Below are 21,092 nucleotides of genomic sequence, written 5' to 3' on the forward strand. Positions count from 1 at the left end.
GGAGTGCTTTTCTTCTTTTTTATTTTCTTTTCCAAATTTTTCTCTAGTTTATTTTTCTGTTTCCCTTTCTCTCTCTGTTTTATTCTTTCCTCTTTGCTTCTCTCCGTTTCTTGAGTTCTCATCGCTCCACTACCACAGCAAAGTCTCTTTGCACTTTTTCTCTCTCTCTCTCTGTTTTTCTTTGTTTGTTTTTGGCTCCTGTTTCTCCCTCCTTTCCCATACCCATGATAGCTCCATACATTACAACCTTCCCCCTCTTTCCTGCCTACCTGCACTGTATGCAAAAGTCACACCTCTGAGCTGCACGGACATGGCCTAGGGGAACCTGCCTGGCACTGATTCTGGCCCGCCCTGTCAGTCCTAGTACGTACCACAAACACCCCATTCCAGCCCCTACCCTTCAGCTGGACCTGCCCTGCTGCACCACAGCTGAGTGACTGGCCCCACCCACTGGACAAGGAGGTGAAAAGTATCGCGACTACAGATGAGCAAACAATAAAGAGCACACAGACCTCCTGCTCAGACATAACCAAATAAAAGAAAAAACAAGGGCAAAACAAACTACAATCAAGAAACGAAGAAAATAACTACTGAATGTCCCGAAAACAGCAGACGATACCAAAACATATAAGAAAACAGGACAAGATGGTTCCTGTAGGCATCCAAAATAAAACACCAGTAGAACCAAAATAAAACACAGTAGAACAAAGGCACTAGAACCATCTGACAGGGAATTCAAATCTCTAATATCCAGAGCTATGCAAGAGTTGAAGGGAAAAGTAGATAAAAATGAGGAAAAAATAGGCAAATTCATGGAGAAGGCAGACAAATTCTTGGAAAATACAGACCAAAAAAATGGAAGAATTCAGGAAAATAATACAGGGACAAAATGCCAAAATAAATTCACAACTAGAAATCATACAAAAACAACAATTAGAAATTCAAAAGATAACCATCAAGATTTCAGAAATGGACAGGGTCATAGAAGAGCCGAAGGGCAGGTTTAAAAGGATGGAAGATATAATCAGTGAAACTGAAGACAAACACTTGGATACAACTCTGTTTGAGGAAAAATCAGAAAAAAGAATGAAGGAAAATGAGGAAACACTGAGAATTATGTGGGACAAAATCAAAAGCAGAAATTTGCAAGTGATCAAAGGTCCAGAAAAGGGAGAGAAAACGGAAAAGACAGAGAGGATCGTTGAAGAATTGCTGACAGAAAAGTTCCCTAAGATCATGAACGATGAAAAGCTAAACATCTAAAAAGCTCAACAAACCCCATATAGGACAGACCCCAAAAGAAAAACACCAAGGCATATTATAATTACACTCGCTAAAACCAAAGACAAAGACAAAGTCCTGAGAGCAGCTCAAGAAACACAAGTCACATACAGAAGAGAAACAATAAGACTAAGCTCTGATTATCTGGCAGAAACTATGCAGGCAAGAAGGCAATGGTATGATATATATCAAACCTTGAAAGAAAAACACTGGCAACTACGAATAATATATCCTGCAAAATTTTCATTCAAACAGGATGGTGAAATTATGACATTTCCAGATAAACAGAAATTGAGAGAACATGTAAAAACAAAACCAAACCTACAAGAATATTAAAGGGAGTCCTTTGGTCCGAGAATAAACAATATCAGACGACAGTTTGAATCTCAGATGCAAGACTGAACCAGCCAGATGCCACTGCAGGGAGCGAAGTCTCAAGGACTATTCAAAATCAAAAGAACAGCAACAGGGAACCAGAGAGGTTAATCTGTAAATGAGAGCAATGTCAGAACAATAAAAGAGGGAATACAGTGAAGGTACAGAACTTTCTAATGGAGAGGAACACAAGGCAATACAAAGTAATGACAGGCTGGTATGAACCTAGGAAGATATGGGTAAATTTCAAGGTAACCACAAAGAAAGTTAACAAACCTACTCTTCAAAATAAAGAAGAAAAACAAAGTCTCAATAAAAACAAAATCCACAAAAACGAAAAGTATATCCACAAACAAAAGGAACTCAGCACAGGAGGCTAAGAGGAGCAAAGAAAATGTTAGCACAACAACAAAAAAAAAACACTACAAAATGACAGCAATAAACTTACACCTATCGATAATGACACAGAATGTAAATGGCCTAATGCATCCATAAAGAGACACAAAGTGACAGAGTGGATAAAAAAACAGGATCCATCAAAATGCTGTCTACAAAAGACACACCTTAGAAATAACAATGTAAATTTATTAAAAATCAAAGGATCAAAAAAAATATATCAAGCACATAACTACTTAAAAGGACCAGGAGTGGCAATACTAATCTTACATAAACAGATTTTAAAACAAAATCCACCATAAAAGACAAAGAAGGGCACTATATAATGATTAAAGGGTCAATCCATCACGAAGACTTAACCATAATAAACGTCTGCGCACCCAATGACAGGGCTCCAAAATACATAAAACAAACTCTAACAGCACTGAAAAGACAAACTGACAGTTCCACAATAATAGTAGGACACTTCAACACACCACAGTCGGTAAGGGACAGAACATCTAGACAGAAACTCAAAAAAGATACAGAAGAACTAAAGAGCACAATCAGTCAACTTGGCCTCACAGATACATATAGAAAACTCTGCCCAAGAGCTGAAAGGTACACATTCTTTTCCAACACACATGCAACGTTCTCCAAGACAGGCCACATCTTAGGCCACAGAGGAACCCTCAACAAAATCCAAAACACTGAGATAAAACAAAGTATCTTCTCTGACTACAATGCCATCAAAGTAGAAATTAACAACTGGAAGAGTAAGGGAAAAAAATCAATTACATAGAAACTGAATAACACCCTGCTTAAAAACCACTGGGTAATAGAATAAATCAGAGACAAGATCAAAAAATTCCTAGACTAAAACAAGAATGAAAACACATCATGCCAAAACCTCTGGGACAGGGCAAAGGTCAATTTACGGCAATAGATGACCACATCCAAAAAGAAGGGACAAAATCAAAACATTAGCTACACAACTTGAACAAACAGAGAACAGCAACAGATGCTCACAACCACCTGAACAAAGGAAATAATAAAGATCAGAGCAGAAATGCATGAGACAGAGAACGGAAAAACAACAGACGGTATCAACAAAACCAAAAGTTGGTTCTTTCAAAGCATCAACGAAATCAACAAACCACTGGCCAAACTGACAAAAGAAAAACAGAAGAGGACTCAAATAACCCAAATAAGAAATGAAATGGGGGGCATTACAACAGACCCAACTGAAATAAAAAGGATCATAACAGAGTATTATGAAAAAGTACTCAAATTTGAAAACCTAGAAGAAATGTACAAATTTCTAGAAACACACTACTTACCCAAACTAAGGAGACCCTGGTGGCGTGGTGGTTAAGTGCTATGGCTGCTAACCAAGAAGTCAGCAGTTCGAGTCTGCCAGGCGCTCCTTGGAAACTCTATGGGGCAGTTCTACTCTGTCCTATAGAGTTGCTATGAGGAGTTGCAATCGACTTGACGGCAGTAGGTTTCGTGTTTGCTTTTACCCAAACTAACACAAAATGGTGTTGAGAATCTGAACAGACCCATAACAAGAGAAGAGATTGAAAAGGTAATGAAAAAAAGCCTCCCAACAAAAAAAGTCCTGACCCAGATGGATTCATTGGAGAATTCTGCCAAACATTAAGAGAAGAGCTTACACCAGTACTCAAACTGTTTCAGTGATACCTCTGAATTCATTCTATGAAGCCAGCATAATCCTGATACCAAAACCAGGCAAAGACACCACAAAAAAAAAAAATTACAAATTAATATCACTCATGAATATAGATGCAAAAATTCTCAAAATTCTAGCCAATAGAATTCAGCAGAATATAAAAAAAAGAATATACCACAATCAAGTAGAATTCATACCAGGTATGCAAGGATGGTTCAACATTATAAAAGCAATCAACGTAATCCACCACATAGATAAAAAGAAAAAAATCACATAATCATCTCAATGAAGAAAAGGCATTCGACAAACACCCATTCCTGATAAAAATGCTCAATAAAATAGGCATAGAAGGAAAATGTCTCAATGTTATAAAGGGCATCTATGCAAAACCAATGGCCAACATCATTCTTAATGGAGAGAGGCTGAAAACATTCCCCTTGAGAACAGGAACAAGACAAGAATGCCCTTTTTAGCACCATTCCTATTTAACATTGTGTTGGAAGTCCTAGCTAGACCACTAAGGCAAGAAACAGAAATAAAGGGCATCTGAATTGGTAATGAACAAGTTAAACTCTCTCTTTGCAGATGGTATGATACTATACATAGAAAACCCAAAAGACTCCATGAGAAAACTACTGGGACTAATGGAAAGATTCAGCACTGCAGCAAGATACAAGATAAACATATGAAAATCAGTTGGATTCCTATATACCAAATAAAGAGAATGATGAAAAGGAAATCAGGAAAACAATACCATTTATAAAAGCCCCTAAAAAAATAAAATACTTGGGAATAAATCTAACCAGGGATGTAAAAGACCTATACAACGAAAACTACAAAACACTACTGCAAGAAACCAAAAGAGAACAACATAAATGGAAAAACACACTATGCTCATGTATAGGCAGACTCAACACTGTGAAAATGACAATTACAAATTACAATTACAAATGCAATGCAATACTGATTCAAATATCGACAACATTCTTTAAAGAGATGGAAAAAGTTATCATTAACTTTATATAGAAAGGGAAGAAGCCCCAGGTAAGTAAAGCACTACTGAAGAAAAATAAAGTAGGAGGACTCTCACTACCTGACTCAAAATGTACTACACAGCTCCGGTAGTCAAAACAGCCTGGTACTGGTACGATAGATACATTGACCTATGGAGCAGAACTGAGAGCCCAGATGTAAATCTACCCATCTATGGTCACCTGATCTTTGACAACGGACCAAAATCCATAATATGGGGAAAAGACAGTCTTTTTAACAAATAGTGCTGGCACAACTGGATGTCCATCTGCAAAAAACTGAAACAGGACCCATATCTTATACCATATACAAAAACTAACTAAAAACGGATCAACTACCTAAATTTAAAGCTAAAAACTACGAGGTTCATAGAAGGAAAAATAGGATCAACACTAGAGGCCCTAATACACAGCATTAACAGGATACAACCCACAACCAACAACACACAAGCTGCAGAGGATAAGCTAGATAACTGAGATCTTCTAAAAATTGAACACTTAAGCTCATCAAAAGACTTCACCAAAAGAGTAAAAAGGGAACCTACCGACTGGGAAAAGATTCTTGGCTATTACAAATCAGAAAAAGGTCTAATCCCTAAAATCTAGAAGAAAATTCAACACCTCTACAACAAAAAGATAAATAATCCAATTAAAAAATGGGCAAAGGAAATGAACAGACACTTCACCGAAGAAGACATTCAAGCAGCCAAAAGACACATGAGGAAATGCTCATGATCTCAAGCCATCAGAGAAATACAAATCAAAACCACAATGAGATATCATCTCAGCCCAGCATTACTGGCATGAATCAATAAAACAGGAAATAACAGATGCTGGAGAGGCTGTGGGGAAATCAAAACTCTTATGCACTGCTGGTGGGAATGCAAAATGATGTAACCATTTCGGAAAACGATATGGTGCTTCCTTAGAAAGCTAGAAATAGAAATACCATATCATCCAGCAATCCCACTCCTGATAATATATCCTGAAGAAATATGAGTCATCACACGGATATACAGATGCACATCCATGTTCAGTGAAGCACTGTTCATAGTGGCAAAAATATGGAAACCTAGATGCCCATTAACATATGAATAAATGAACAAACTGTGGCACATACACACAATGCAGTATTAAGCAACGATAAAGAACAAGGATGAACCTGTGAAGCATCTCATAACGTGGATGAATCTGGAGGGCATTACACTGAGTGAAGTAAGTCAATCAGAAGAGGACAAATATTGTATGACACCACTAGTGTAAATACTCATGAAAATGTTTACATGCAAAAAGAAACAATCTTTGATGATTACGATGGAGGGGATGGAAAAACACTTAACAGACAATAGGTAAGTGCAAACTTTGGTGAAAGGTAAGATAGTACACAATACTGGTGAAGCCATCACAACCTGTACAGGGCAAGGTCATGGTAGCTCCATAGGCACATCCAAACTCCCTGAGGGACCAAACTGCTGGGTTGAGGGCTGTGGGCACCATGATCTCGGGGAATGTCTAGCTCAAGTGGCACAACATAATCTATAACATGTCTGTCAGTTTGTACTGTAGGGGCTTGCATGTTGCTGTGATGCTGGAAGCTGTGCCACCGGTATTCAAATACCAGCAGGGTCTCCCATGGAGGGCAGGTTTCAGCTGAGCTTCCAGACTAAGACAGTCTAGGAAGAAGGACCCGGCAGTCTACTTCTGAAAAGCATTAGTCAGTGAAAACCTGAGGAATAGCAGCGAAACATTGTTTGATATAGTGCTGGAAGATGAGCCCCCCATGTTGGAAGGCACTCAAAAGATGACTGGGGAAGAGCTGCCTCCTCAAAGTAGTGGATGACGTGGATGGAGTAAAGCTTTCGGGACCTTCATTCGCTGATGTGGCATGACTCAAAATGAGAAGAAACAGCTGCAAACATCCATTAATAATTGGAACCTGGCATGTACGAAGTATGAATCTAGGAAAACTGGAAATCATCAAAAATGAAATGGAATGCATAAACATCAATATCCTAGGGATTAGTGAGCTGAAATGGACTGGTATTGGCCATTTTGAATTGGACAATCATATAGTCTACTGTGCTGGGAATGACAACTCGAAGAGGAATGGTGTTGCATTCATTGTCAAAAAGAAGGTTTCAAGATCTATCCTGCAGTACGACGCTGTCAGTGATAGGATAATACCCATATGCCTACAAGGAAAAGCAGTTAATACGACTATTACTCAAATTTATGCACTAACCACTGAGGCCAAAGATGAAGAAATAGAAGATTTTTATCAGCTGCTGCAGTCTGAAATTGAACATGCAATCAAGATGCATTGATAATTACTGGTGATTGGAATGCAAATATTGGAAAGAAAGAAGGCGGCTCAGTAGTTGGAAAACATGGCCTTGGTGATAGAAATAATGCCAGAAATCGAATGATAGAATTTTGCAAGACCAACTACTTTTTCATTGCAAAGACCTTCTTTCACCAACATCAACGGCAACTATACACATGGACCTCGCCAGATGGAACACACAGAAATCAAATTGACTATATCTGTGAAAAGAGACGATGGAAAAGCTCAATATCATCAGTCAGGGGCTGACTGTGGAACAGACCATCAGTTGCTCATATGCAAGTGCAAGCTGAAACTGAAGAATATCAGAGCAAGTCCACGAGAGCCAAAATATGACCTTGAGTACATCCCACCTGAATTTAGAGGCCATTTGGAGAACAGATTTGACACACTGAACACTACTGACTGAAGACCAGATGAGTTGTGGAATGACATCATACATGAAGAAGCAAGAGATCATCAAAAAGGCAGGAAAGAAAAGACCAAGATGGATGTCAGAGGAGACTCTGAAACTTGCTCTCAAACATCAAGCAGCTAAAGCAAAAGGAAGAATTGATGAAGTAAAAGAACTGAACAGAGGATTTCAAAGGGCCTCTCGAGAAGACAAAGTATTACAATGACATGTGCAAAGAGCTGGAGATGGAAAACCAAAAGGGAAGAATATGCTCGACATTTCTCAAGCTGAAAGAACTGAAGAAAAAATTCAAGCCTCAAGTTGCAATACTGAAGGATTCTATGGGGAAAGTATTAAATGACGTAGGAAACATCAAAGGAAGGTGGAAGGAATACACACAGTCATTAAACCAAAAAGAATTAGTCAATGTTTAACCATTTCAAGAGGTGGCACATGATCAGGAACCGATGGTGCTGAAGGAAGAAATCCAAGCTTATCTGAAGGCATTGGCAAAAAACAAGGCTCCAGGAATTGATGCAATATCAATTGAGATGTTTCAACAAACAGATGCAGCGCTGGAGGTGCTCACTCGTCTATGCCAAGAAATATGGAAGACAGCTTCCTGGCCAACTGATGGAAGTGATTCATATTTGTGCCTTGTCCCAAGAAAGGTGTTCCAACTGAATGTGGAAATTAGTGAACAATGTCATTAATACCACACGCAAGCAAAATTTTGCTGAAGATCATTCAAAAACAGCTGCAGCATTATATGGACAGGGAACTGCCAGAAATTCAGGCTGGTTTCAGAAGAGGACGTGGAACCAGGGATATCATTGCTGATGTCAGATGGATCCTGGCTGAAAGCAGAGAATACCAGAAGGATGTTTACCTGTGTTTTATTGACTATGCAAAGGCATTTGACCGTGTGGATCATAACAAACTATGGATAACACTGCGAAGAATGGGACTTCCAGAACACTTAATTGTGCTCATGAGGAACCTTTATATAGATCAAGAGGCAGTTGTTCGGACAGAACAAGGGGATACTGATTGGTTTAAAGTCAGGAAAGGTGTGCGTCAGGGTTGTATCCTTTCACCATACCTATTCACTGTGTATGCTGAGCAAATAATACGAGAAGCTGGAGTGAATGAAGAATGGCATCAGTGTTGGAGGAAGACTTATTAACCTGCGTTATGCAGATGACACAACCTTGATTGCTGAAAGTGAAGAGAACTTGAAGCACTTATTAATGAAGATCAAAGACCACAGCCTTCAGTATGGATTGCACCTCACCATAGAGAAAACGAAAATCCTCACAATTGGACCAATGAGCAACATCATGATAAACAGAGAAAAGACTGAAGTTGTCAAGGATTTCGTTTTTCTTGGGTCCACGATCAACAGCCGGAAGCAGCAGTCAAGAAATCAAAAGACACATTGCATTGGGCAAATCTGCTGCAAAGGACCTCTTTAAAGCGTTGAAGAGCAAAGATGTCACCTTGAAGACTAAGGTGGGCCTGACCCAAGCTATCATATTTTCAATCACATCACATGCATGTGAAAGCTGGACAGTGAATAAGGAAGACTGAAGAAGAATTGATGCCTTTGAATTGTGGTGTTTGCAAAGAATATTGAAGATACCATGGACTACCAAAAGAATAAACAAATCTGTCTTAGAAGAAGTACAACCAGAATGTTCCTTAGAAGCACGAATGGTGAGACTGCGTCTTATATACTTTGGACATGTTGTCAGGAGGGATCAGTCCCTGGAGAAGGACATCATGCTTAGCAGAGTACAGGGCCAGCAGAAAAGAGGAAGAGCCTCAACCAGGTGGACTGACACAGTGGCTGCAACATGAGCTCAAGCATAACAATGATTTTAAGGATGGCTCAGGACTGGGTGGTGTTTCATTCTGCTGTGCATAGGATCGCTATGAGTTAGAACTGATTCGATGGCACCTAACAACAACAACAACAACAGTCTATAAAGAATATGTTCCACATCCTACTTTGGTGAGTAGCATCTGGGGTCTTAAAAGCCTGTGAATGGCCATCTAGGATACTCCACTGGTCTCGGTCCTTTAGGAGAAAGGAAGAATGAAGAAAACTAAAGACACAAGGGAAAGATTAGTCTAGGGGGCTAATCGACCACATCTGCCACGGCCTCCACCAGACTGAATCCAGTACACCGAGATGGTGCCCGGCTACCACCACTGACTGCTGAGACAGGGATCACAATAGAAGGTCCTGGATAGAGCTGGAGAAAAATGTAGTAACAAAATTCTAACTCAGAAGGAAAGATCAGACTTGCTGGCCTGACAGAGACTGGAGAAACACTGAGAGTTTGGCCCCCAGACACCCTTTCAGCTCAGAAATAAGGTCACTCCTGAGGTTCACTCTTCAGCCAAATATTGACGAGGCCCATGGAACAAAACAATACCAAAGGGGCGCACCAGCCCTAAGGCAGGGAATGGAAGGCAGGAGGGAACAGGAAAGCTGGTATAGGGAGCCCAGGGTGGAGAAGTGAGAGTGCTGACATGTCGTGGTGATGTTAACCAATGTCACAGAACAATCTGTGTACTAATTGTTTGATGAGAAACTATTTTGCCTGTAAACCTGCATCTAAAGTACAACTAAAAAAAAAAGAAAATGATCTGCATCCCACTTTGGTGAGTGGCATGTGGGGCCTTAAAAGCTTATGAGCAGCCATCTAAGATGCATCAATTGGTCCCAACCCACGTGGACCAAAGGAGAATGAAGAACACCAAAAACACAGGGAAAATACTAGCCCAAGAGACAAAAGGGCCACATAAACCAGAGGCTCCATTAGCCTGAGACCAGAAGAACTAGACAGTGCTCAGCTACCACCAATGACCACCCTGACAAGGAACACAACAGAGTCCCTGACAGAGCAGGAGAAAAGTGTGCTGCAGAACTCAAATTCACGTAAAAAGACGAGACTTAGTCATCTGACTGAGACTAGAGGAACCCCAGAAGACATGGCCCCCGCACTGTCTGTTAACCCAGAACTAAAACCATTTTCAAAGCCAACTCTTCAGAAAAAGATTAGACTGGAGCATAAAACATAAAATAATACTCGTGAAGAGTGTGCTTCGCAGTTCTAGCAAATACAGTAGACTAAATGGGCAGCTCCTGCCAGGAGGCAGGATGAGAAATCAGAAAGGCATCGGAGCTGGTGGAAGGGACACGTGAAACCCAGGGTGGAAAGGGGGAGTGTACTGTTACATTTTAGGGAATACATCTAGGGTCGTGTAACAATGTGTGTACAAATTTTCGTATGCGAAATTAACTTGAGCTATAAACTTTCACCTAAACCCAATTAAAAATAATTTGCATTTAAATCTTTTAGAAACAGGGATCCTTTTGTGAAAAAGCTTAATAAACAATATGCCATAATAATCATTACTAGCTATTCTTAAGCTATTGCAGTTATCAAAAATTTATGTTCTGGAATTTTTTTTAAAGAAAATTACTAAAATTACTTACTGGTATAAAACAATTAATCCTATTCTTCTACATGCATAACTGGCTTTTTAAGTTATCAATTCTTCCATAAACCTGACTATATCACCAAACGAAAACCAGTTTCACCATAGAAGTTACCTTGAAAAAGTTCACTGTTATCCTATGATGTAAGTGTTATTCATAACATTCTTAGGCCTTTTTTGAAACCTCCTAAGGAGCTAAATGGCATATGGCTAGAAAACCATGACAGTGGCATACCTTTATCAACTAAGAGAGTTTTAAGTTAATAGCCACTGATTGTGGTGGGAGAAGATGGGGAAATCCAGCTGGGTAAATATCATTTAAGGTAAAGAAAAACACAATAAAAAAACTGAAACTGATCTGGTATGGTTCTGAGGGGAACTGGTAAGGGTAGTTTCAAAACTGTTCTGATCAAAGCAGCCACTGATGGATTACAGGAGGAACTTTCCAATATACAATACTCATTTTGATATGTAAGTTCTAAAATAGTTACTTCTAAAGTCTCAACTACTTACTAGTCATAACATGTATTAGAATACTGATTTGAACTAATACACCTTGAAAATCACACACTGGTGTATCGACATGTGAGACTTTCTCTACGACTCTAGTAGCTATAGGCTTATGGTCCGAAACCATTAGATAACTGATCATCAAAATTAAAGATGACAAAACAAATTCATACAAAATTTGGTGTTAGGTTATTTTTAAATAATTTTTGCCATTCCAGTTTTACCATGATGAAAATGAAATGGAAAATTCCTAACAAAAGGGTCTTCTACATATTAAACGATTTGCATATGCATAGGCTAGAAGTTTTTATAACTATGTTTCCTCATCCTCATGTCCACCAAAGATCTTTTAACTATGTTTCCTCACTCTCACGGCCATCAAAGTATTTTACCTGGCTTGCTGGGGTGGTCAACTCAGGGTATTTGTGAGGTCATAGTTAGGGCTTATTCATGTATCTTTGTACCAATGTGATACAGTGTCTGCGCCAAGAAGTGGCCAGAGGGAAAACAGGCAAGGGAGCGTATCTACTTCAATTAACCCCGTCACGTCTATTGGGAAAAACAACACTACCGAAGGAAGAACAAACACCTAACTTTAATACACAGAGGTCAGTGTACATAATTAATGCAAATGTCGATGAATATTATTTTGGGCCCTTCCTAAGGCAGAGAACAGCCACAACCGTAACAGTTTCATTTTTAATATTCAACGCCAAATGAACAGTTGCCTTCTGGATGAGGCAGCTGAGAGGTTTAGGACTGAGGAACACAGGGAAGTTGAGAGAACAACTATTCAAAAAAAAGGGACCATCAGCATAAAAAAGTAGAAACAGTAGAGGCTGCTAATTAAGGGGCAATGCTTTCCCTACTACAGCCTGTTTAAACAAACTTTCTCTTATAGAGTGACATCTCTTATGCTTAGAGAAATGGATCTGACAAACAGGTTGAGAAGCAAAAAGTTAAAGGGAGTATCTATCTCTTCTAAGAAACTTATATTTTGAGAAGAAGTTAGCAAAATTCGGTCCTTTAGCATCCCAAACTAGGGGTTAAATGGTCCTCTAGCTACCACCAGCAGGCCCAAAGCACAGCATAAAAGTGGAGAAAAGAGGAAACAGCAAAAGTTAGAAGAAAAGGTATGAAAAGTCTACAGTGGAGGGTAAAAAAAGGCCAGTTAGACACCTGTGACAAAAGATTACTCTTGACCTAAAGAATGAGGAGAGATAGCAACAGGGATGATCCTGTGACCTCGAATAGGATCAGATGATGTTGATATGTCAATGCCCAGCTCACAGACCCCACTAGCTTTGGGCTTTAGTGGGGAGTTAGGGATGGAATTGTCTTTTTTCCTGTTTATCTGCTTAGTATAAAAACTTCTAACAATAAACATTAAATCAGATTTAAAAACTTCTGAAGCAATATAATATACATTAGCAAAAGTAACAGATTTCTTTATTTTAAAGGGTGTTGAACTGTAATTATCAATTGTTTCAAAGTTGGAAGCAGTAAAAAAAAGATCTCTCTCTTGAGCTTCTGAAAGGGAAAAGAAAACATACCCTTTTAATATCAGTGATGGCACTCACTGAGCTGGGGTATTTGAAATAATCAGCAAGCATGGCAATGAGGTGATCAGTTATGCTAGCAATTCTCTGTAGCTCAACATCTGGTTCAATCAGGTATGCCAGTGTCTCAGCTCCTTCAACTCTCTCCTCCAGTAATCTCTCCTTGCTGCACATTCGAACCAAACAAGGCAATGTCTGAAAGGTAGTGAGATTAATTATTTATTTTTTGGTAAAGGTAAAGACAGTTTGATGGAGGCATATAGTGACTGAGTCAACTCAATGGTTTTTATTGGGAGTCATGTTTATGGTCAATGTTTCCCTTAATGACTTCCAAAAAAATAATGAAAGGTTTTTTTTGGAATGCAAAAACAAACAAATTCAGCACATATTAATCATTTGTGAACTGACATACTAAATGCTAATCATACATTCAAACTATATCAATACAAACTCTAATCAGGCTTTTGTGATCGGTAAGACTGAAGGTTTTTATACAACCTTATAAAAGACATTTAAGGATCTCTAACAAGTTATTTCTGAGGGTTCTGTTCCACGTATGTATTTATTTACCTAAAAGAGATGCAGTACTTTGATCAGAAAAAATCTTGCTTTAGAAAAACTATGCTATTATTTCCTCAGCAAGTAGTATGGCTGTGATGTTATTTTTTGTTTGGAGATTAACATCTACAGTGGCAAAAACAAAATATAGCTTTAAAAATTTGGTGATCTTAGCATTATTCAGATCCCACCAGTTCTCCTATAATGCAAGTGAAATGCAGCAGTCACAGTTCCTAGCTTTTCCCAAGGACTTTTGGAATGGCGGTGGTATCAACTAGTCCAAATTCACCTCTGCGGTCCTTCGAAAATCTTGGCCGCTGGTCTTGGTGATTTATCTGCATTAGGTTCTCAAGAAAATATCCCATGTCCTTACTATTTCTAAGGCTGATTAATCTGCTTTAAAGGACAATATGGAAGTATAAGTTGAAATGTTGTAATTATAGGGTCCCCTCCTCAACTACTGCAGTCGACTGTGCTCTGATGTTTTCTAAGTTCCTATTACATCTTTACCACAGAGTTTAGTGCTTTACTGATCACTATCGATTTCCTACATATTAGTTCGGGCTCTACAACTCAATCCTAGGCTCATGAGGGTAAGATATATTCTTATTTTTTCTTTGAATAATAAGATATATTTATCAATGTATGGTATATTTACCAATACCATACTCTACATGGATTATTGAATTTAATGTTCACAACCCCACAAGGAAGATACTATTAACTTAGTTTCAACAAGGAAGAAAAGAAGGGTTGAGAAGTAAATAAACCAAGGTCATGTGTATGCCATTCCTTAGCACTCTATATAGGGCTGTTTATTTAGGGAGTCATCAGATCTTATTAAATTGGCTCTTCACCAAAGACTAAAGCAAACATTAGTCTTCTTAATGCTCTTTTATCCTTGCTTTCACCTTTTGAACAATGACAATTAGATATTTCACATTCATTATACAGCACACGATCAATTTATTTATACTTGTTTTGTTCTATATAGCTAATAAGAAATTTTAATGTATTTAATATATTGTCATCCTCACAATAACCCTGTGGGATAGATAGGCAAGAATAACTGCCTCCACTTGCATTAGGAGTCTGGGTGTGCCCAAGGTTATCAAGCCAACCAGTGGTTAGAGTGCTAAAACCAGAACCCAGGTCTTATGACTTTTAGAACTGGTTTCTTCCCCAGGTTTTTCTGAGTTCTAGTTGCATTTGACAAACCATGATGATGATGATTGCCTTTATGCATCATTTACTTATTATCTCTCATTATGCCTTTTGATTATATACCATAGCAGTGATATAAAGTCTTTATCTATACAGTTGGCAAACTGCTTGCCTACAAAATATGTTGCAAACTGAATGAAAATCAAGAATATAGTATTACCTATTTCACCTGAATTTGCAAATTCTATGTCCTCCTAATTACTATAAAAACTGGGAATTTGTGATAAGGAAAGGACTATTTCACTTGGACTTTCAAAATACATCTAAAACCATTTTTTTAAAACTACGTGGCATTCCAGTGAAAAGTTTAATATTATTTTATGCTATGCACACATACCATTATTAATGCGTAAAAAACAAACAGGAATACTAATATTTACATTCAACATTTACATGACTGGATAATTTTTACAATATATTTTTGAGAGAATTAATTAGCTCACCTTTAATACAATACAGCTGTCATCTGTACGAATTGCTCCAGCTCTACACATATAAGTTAAACTGGAATAAGATGGCAGAAAGTAAGTTTTTGCTTGCCTTTAAGATATTATGTGGAAAAAAAAGACAAGTACTATCATTCCTCTTGAGGGAAAAGGTTTTGACATTCTCTTATCTGAGGGGTTCAGGTAAAGAGAACTAACTGATATATACAGACAATAAGCCAGATATTTAAAAAAATACGTACAAAATTGTTTTTAAAAATAAATGTCCTAATGAGTTGATAAATTTTGCTGGGGACATTGAGGGGGTTCTTTGTACTTTTGTTTGTATTTTTATGTTTGAAAATTTCCATAATAAAAAACCCAAACGACTGAACCCAAACGCATTGCCATCAAGTCAATTCCGACTCACAGCAGCCCTACAGGACAGAGTAAAAATGCCTCATAGTTTCCAAGGAGCGGCTGGTGGGTTCGAACTGCCGACCTTCTGGATAGTAGCCAAATAAATGCTTAACCACTGTACCACCAGGCCTCCTCCATAATAAAAAGGAAGAAAAAAAATCATTAAAAATAAAATACAAGGTTAACAGAGTATCAAACTTTAAATGAAGTTAGTCTGGGCTATTCCAACTCCAACAGCAGTAGGAGTACCACAGAAGAGGCATTTAACTTATATCACTTATAACTATCCATCAGAAATTAACTAACCATTCAGAGATTTCCAGCAGTGGCTTTGGAGACGAGTCAATGATTTGGGTATATTAAAAACAATTTATCTTCACAATTATATCTTGCTTTGAATAAGAATAAAATTAATTTGAATTCCCTAGGCAGGCAGTGAACACTAAGCACCTCAGAAATTTAAATTAATGAATTTCCTCTTTAAATTAGACTCCTTAGTAAGCTGAAGGAAAAAACCTAAACACCCCATTTTGGATTTTATAGACAGCTCTAAGCAAATTAGTAAAATTCTTTTACTTGTATTGTAAAGGACTGCATTCTGTATAGCTGTTATTAGTATCTTGAGGCTTGCTACCACATTGTTTTTAAAACCTTTTACATGAGAACATTACTAACAAGGCAAATGCTCAGTTCTGAAGACAAAAGCAACAAAAAATACAAATAAATAATAGATAAGCAATAAATATAAATGGATGAATAATTCTTTGAAAATTCCTCACCAAAACATTAGAGAGACACAGGTTCTTACATACTGATACTCAACAATTCACTTAGCACAGAACCCTATACAACACGTGTTCAACACATTTGCTGAAGACAGTAATCACAGAATGATCATGTGCTGAGTGCTCAGGTGAGCAAGGAATTACACCAATAAGAACTAATAAGAACCTAACTATCTTATAAACTGTCACGTTTCTATGGGGATTTTTTTGTTTTGTTCTTCTAAAGATGGGCAAGCGCATTCTCTGAAACCATGCCTTGGTAATTAATTTCAACTTTTCTCCATGCCTCTACATTTTTATATTTTCCTGGCTTAATACTTAGCACAATATATGTTAGTTAAATCTGATCTAATTTTGTATTATTTCAACTGAAATACAAAGAGAATAAGTTGAGAAAGTATTAAAGTAGTTTTCTGTAGCATTAGATGTTATATTATAGTTCCTGTTCTGCATACTACTAATAGTAAACTGAGGAAAATGCTCACATCCATTTAATAAAGTGTGAGACAATCCCATGATTTCCAGATTTCAAAATCCCAAAACAAGATGTAGATTGAAAGTTAGCTAATTAGGCTGTCCAAAAATACTCTAGGGTATTGATAAAACACTGTCTTTCTTCCCATCGTCTTGACTTTTACCATTTTGCTGATGTGAGCTGCATCTCAATAGGCTTATCCCTCTGTAACATCTTCACAAAAATCTGTGGTAACAATTCTCCATCAACCAAAACTAAAAATAAAACAAAGAAGGATTAATGAAATTCTTTAATCTACAAAGTTCATTAATTAAATCATGTAGTTCAACTAAAAGTTCCAGCCTACCATTTACCAGGGTCATCGATACCTGGGGGTTTTCAAAAGCTAAAACTGAGAAGCATTTCAGTGCTTGCATTCGAACCTGTAAAAATAAATGAACAAAATATGCATTTATATGAATTTTTCAAATAAGAATCTTAATCTTTCAGAATCTGAACTCTTCTTCTAAAGAAATAACTAAATTAAACATGTTTAAAATACTAACAAAAGGCCTCAAATGAATAAAAATAACACTTGACATCTGAACAGTACAGTTTAAGAGTTAAAATGAACTATAGAAAGCTAAAATTAATTTTGAAGTAATAGAAAAAATAGTAAGGAAGAACTAACCAACTTGAACTAGATCAATCCCTAATCAAAGTTAAAAGGACAACACTGCACCAAATACAATGCTGGTAAGACCAAGGCTCCTCTAAGAGCCATTATTCTTCGTCTGGATCAATTTTCACCAGATGATCTAGTCATTTCCAAGATGGAGTCTATACATGATTTTCTTGTGTGGAATCGGAGGTTAGCAGGAAAGATCACTGGGGTATGAAGAAGCCCTGTTCCTCACCTAGGCATTGCTCTACAACACAAGAATGTGCCCACAGGTGGAACCTGGAGCATCTTAATGACACTGACAATGATGCTGCCGTGGCAAAACAGCAATGTTACCAGACACTTTTTCCTTTCACAACTTGTAAGTTTTTAAATTTGTTATGGCAGATATGGAAGTCCAGCAAGGAAAAGGAGAGAAAGAAATGGAAGAAGAGCAGGTGGAATTAATGAAGCTAAAGGACACAGAAGAAGAGGAGCAATAAAAAGTACCAAGCAACTGATTCTAGACATAAAATCTGACTGATGTCAGCTTCTGCATGGGCAGAGCAGATAAGGCAGCTCTCAGTGTGTATTTCCTTCCCCTGCCTCTGGCTGGTCTCAGTCTGGCTCCATCCTCCATGCCTACCCTTGTGAACTGTTCACCAAGACGGAATTTTGGACGTCTGAAGTATAGGAAGAACGTACACATTTGCAGGCCTTAGCCTGTAATAATGATAAGGACCAAAAGAGCAGGCTAGAATCAGTGCATGTGGATAAAAGACAAAAATTACTGCTTCCCTGCTCTGCAGGGAACTCCTGGCATACCCAAGTCTAATGTAACATAATAAGAACAATGTCTCAACTCTCAAATTTGCTACAACTTGCTAGATAGGCAACAATGAATGGCCAAAGTTTTAACTCAATGCCTGATAATACATTATGATGCTGCTCACCTATATGTAACAGACAGCAGAGAAAATGTAGTGAACAAACCTAAAAACTTGACTTTTTAACTCAAAATACAAAACAGAACACATGTTAAATGTTGATGCGTATGTGAATATACGCTATAAGTTTGAGTCACTGTGGCTAAATAAATTTCTCAAATATGAAATTAAAAATCTTCTGGATATAGCATGCCACTTTTTCTACATATTTCTATATAAACAAGGAACGACTTTAAATACTATTAATGATCACAGGTAAAATCAATAGCAACTCACACCACAACCATATCCTGAAAAAATGGAAATACGAAGGAAGCTTGCTTTCTTTTTTTAAAAGAGCATTCTATAGGTAAAACAACGCCCCATATTACTGATAAAATATTATTATTGATCATACCTATCAAAGAAGCAATAAAATATGTGGGCCTCTTTCTAAAGCAGGACTCTAGAAACCAAAAACAAGTTATAAAAATCTGGCCATAATTTTTAACATCTTACTTTGTAGGACACTGAGGTTAGTAGGTGAGCAATATTCTGAACTGCACCATGGTTAAATAAAATTGTTTGATGATCTGGCCCCTGTAAGAAAAGAGAATATAATAACACACTAAGAAGAGTAATGATCTGTTCCAATTAAACCACATTTACTTAAATTCACCACAATGTAAAATTCTTAGTTACCTTTTCCTTGCATAATCAGTAACGTTATCAGACACTGCAAAAAAGCAGGGTAGATGTTGTTTTCAGTCCTACATAGGGCTGCCATATCTTACCTCATCCCAGCTCTAGAACTGCTGCTTCTTTACTTCCCCAAAATGAGGAAGGAGGCACAGAAGCTATCCTGGCACAGGCCCTTACAATTCTTCAATAGCACACCACCACAGCATCATGGCCAATACGGACTCTGCATTTCATATGCACACCCTCACCCTATGCCCACAGAAGACAGTGGCACAGTCATTCTCACAACTTAAGACTGATGAGCTTAGTCAGGGGGAACTCTAAAGCTAACTGCAGGAGGAACTGGGCCAGAGGCTACCCTCATCATGTAAGGGAAGTGTGAGTAATGCTATGGTTAAGAAACAATGCTCCACCACTAAGAAGTGAACAATGTGTTTTGGTTTCTATTTCTATCTCATAATTAGTTATCTCTCTCTTTTTTCAATTTTATCACTTCTTGGCATAGGACGGTAAAGAGATAGGAAAATCAAGGCATTTTGTATTTTTCATCAATTCTGTATTCTAATTATCACTTTAATGAAGATCTTCAAAGTGGCAAAAGCTAATGGCTTAAGCATTAGCCACAATTCTTGTTCATTTTATGTCCCACCTCATCCACTCAATTAATAAAAAGCCAATTACAGCCAGGACAAGGATGTTATTTCATGCTAATCATTCTTCACAGAAGAAAAACATAGCACTGGAAAGTAGGCTACCTGTCAGGGTCACCAGAGGAAACCAGCGATCGGTCCAGAACAAGAAACCCCAAACCAATCTCCCAAACCACTATCTAACAACTATTTTGCAGATGCTCATTATTCCTTAGACCAAAACATCCATCTTTGAAGAGGGAACATTAGCGTTCATATTTCTGAATATACAACAGTCATATGCTATTTTATATTCTAAGCATTTTATATTCTATTAAAAGGATTCTTTTTGATAAAGTTCATCAATTTCACTCAATTTCTACACATTTTCTAACTTCCAATGGAAAAAAATAATTGGTTATATTCTGATGATTCTGTGTTTCAGGACAGCATTTCCCACCTTCCTGTCATTTACAATACAAAGAGAGGAAGGAAGGGAAAGAGAAGTGAAAGTTCACATACCAAACTAGGGAGATCATAGGTCTATGCTATTTTAGAACAGTTTCCCCAATAAATGAAAATTAAAGTGCTTGATTCTAGAAAAAGTAGCTAGAATATAATTTAAACATTTAAACTTGCTCCCAAATCCTAGCTATTATCATACCATATTCAATTCTATTTTAAGACATTTAGAATTGAAGATTTTTGTAAAAAATATTCAAGGTTGCTCAGGTTGCTCTACAGTGTGTAAGTCAACTCATAGGACTAGGTATGCCAAACAATTCCATACTCTTTTGAGGTGGGTAAAGAAAGGCTTTGAGAAAATGATAGTTTTGCTGCAATTCATTTGCTAAAAATGAGCTCAAACCTCAAACACAGTCCAGGATTTCCCAACAATGAAATGATGTTTTATAGTCAACCCTGACAAGGAGGTAAAGGAAAGATACTCCAAAACTCTGGGCCTCATTAAAAATCTTCTAGCGTCTATTCCTGAGTGCTCTAAATTATGATAAATTTGAATAATCTCAGTCCTGAAAAGTTACCCAAATAGCTTTTAGGATTACTCATCAGAAACTTCTCAATCCTTTTAGGATTGGTCATCCAAAACGTCTCAGTGTTGTTTTAGCTGATATCCTAGGTAAAAAAAAAAAAAAACCATCAAATTACTAGTTCTTCTGCAGGAGAGAAACTTAAATGCTCTGCAAGGATTTCAGCCATGTTTGCACCACTGACAGA

At 37.6% G+C, this 21,092-nt stretch overlaps 1 protein-coding gene across 5 annotated transcripts in view; it reads right to left on the reverse strand.

Annotated features, from left to right (window-relative positions):
* ARMC8 (armadillo repeat containing 8) overlaps positions 1-21,092 on the reverse strand; it is a 203,085-nt gene that overhangs the window by 83,376 nt on the left and 98,617 nt on the right. For all 5 annotated transcript variants that reach the window (XR_007515555.1, XR_007515556.1, XR_007515557.1 and 2 more), the window contains exons 7-11: positions 19,045-19,125; positions 17,306-17,381; positions 17,123-17,213; positions 15,298-15,358; positions 13,067-13,267 (exon numbers count right to left, since the gene is read on the reverse strand). Coding sequence is in view for 2 of the 5 variants with exons in the window: in XM_049870498.1 (XP_049726455.1) it covers positions 13,067-13,267; positions 15,298-15,358; positions 17,123-17,213; positions 17,306-17,381; positions 19,045-19,125 (510 nt within the window). In the remaining 3 variants the exon portion in view is untranslated. The remainder of the gene's footprint in view (positions 1-13,066; positions 13,268-15,297; positions 15,359-17,122; positions 17,214-17,305; positions 17,382-19,044; positions 19,126-21,092) is intronic.

Source organism: Elephas maximus, chromosome 26, assembly GCF_024166365.1.
Source record: "Elephas maximus indicus isolate mEleMax1 chromosome 26, mEleMax1 primary haplotype, whole genome shotgun sequence".
NCBI lineage: Eukaryota > Metazoa > Chordata > Mammalia > Proboscidea > Elephantidae > Elephas > Elephas maximus.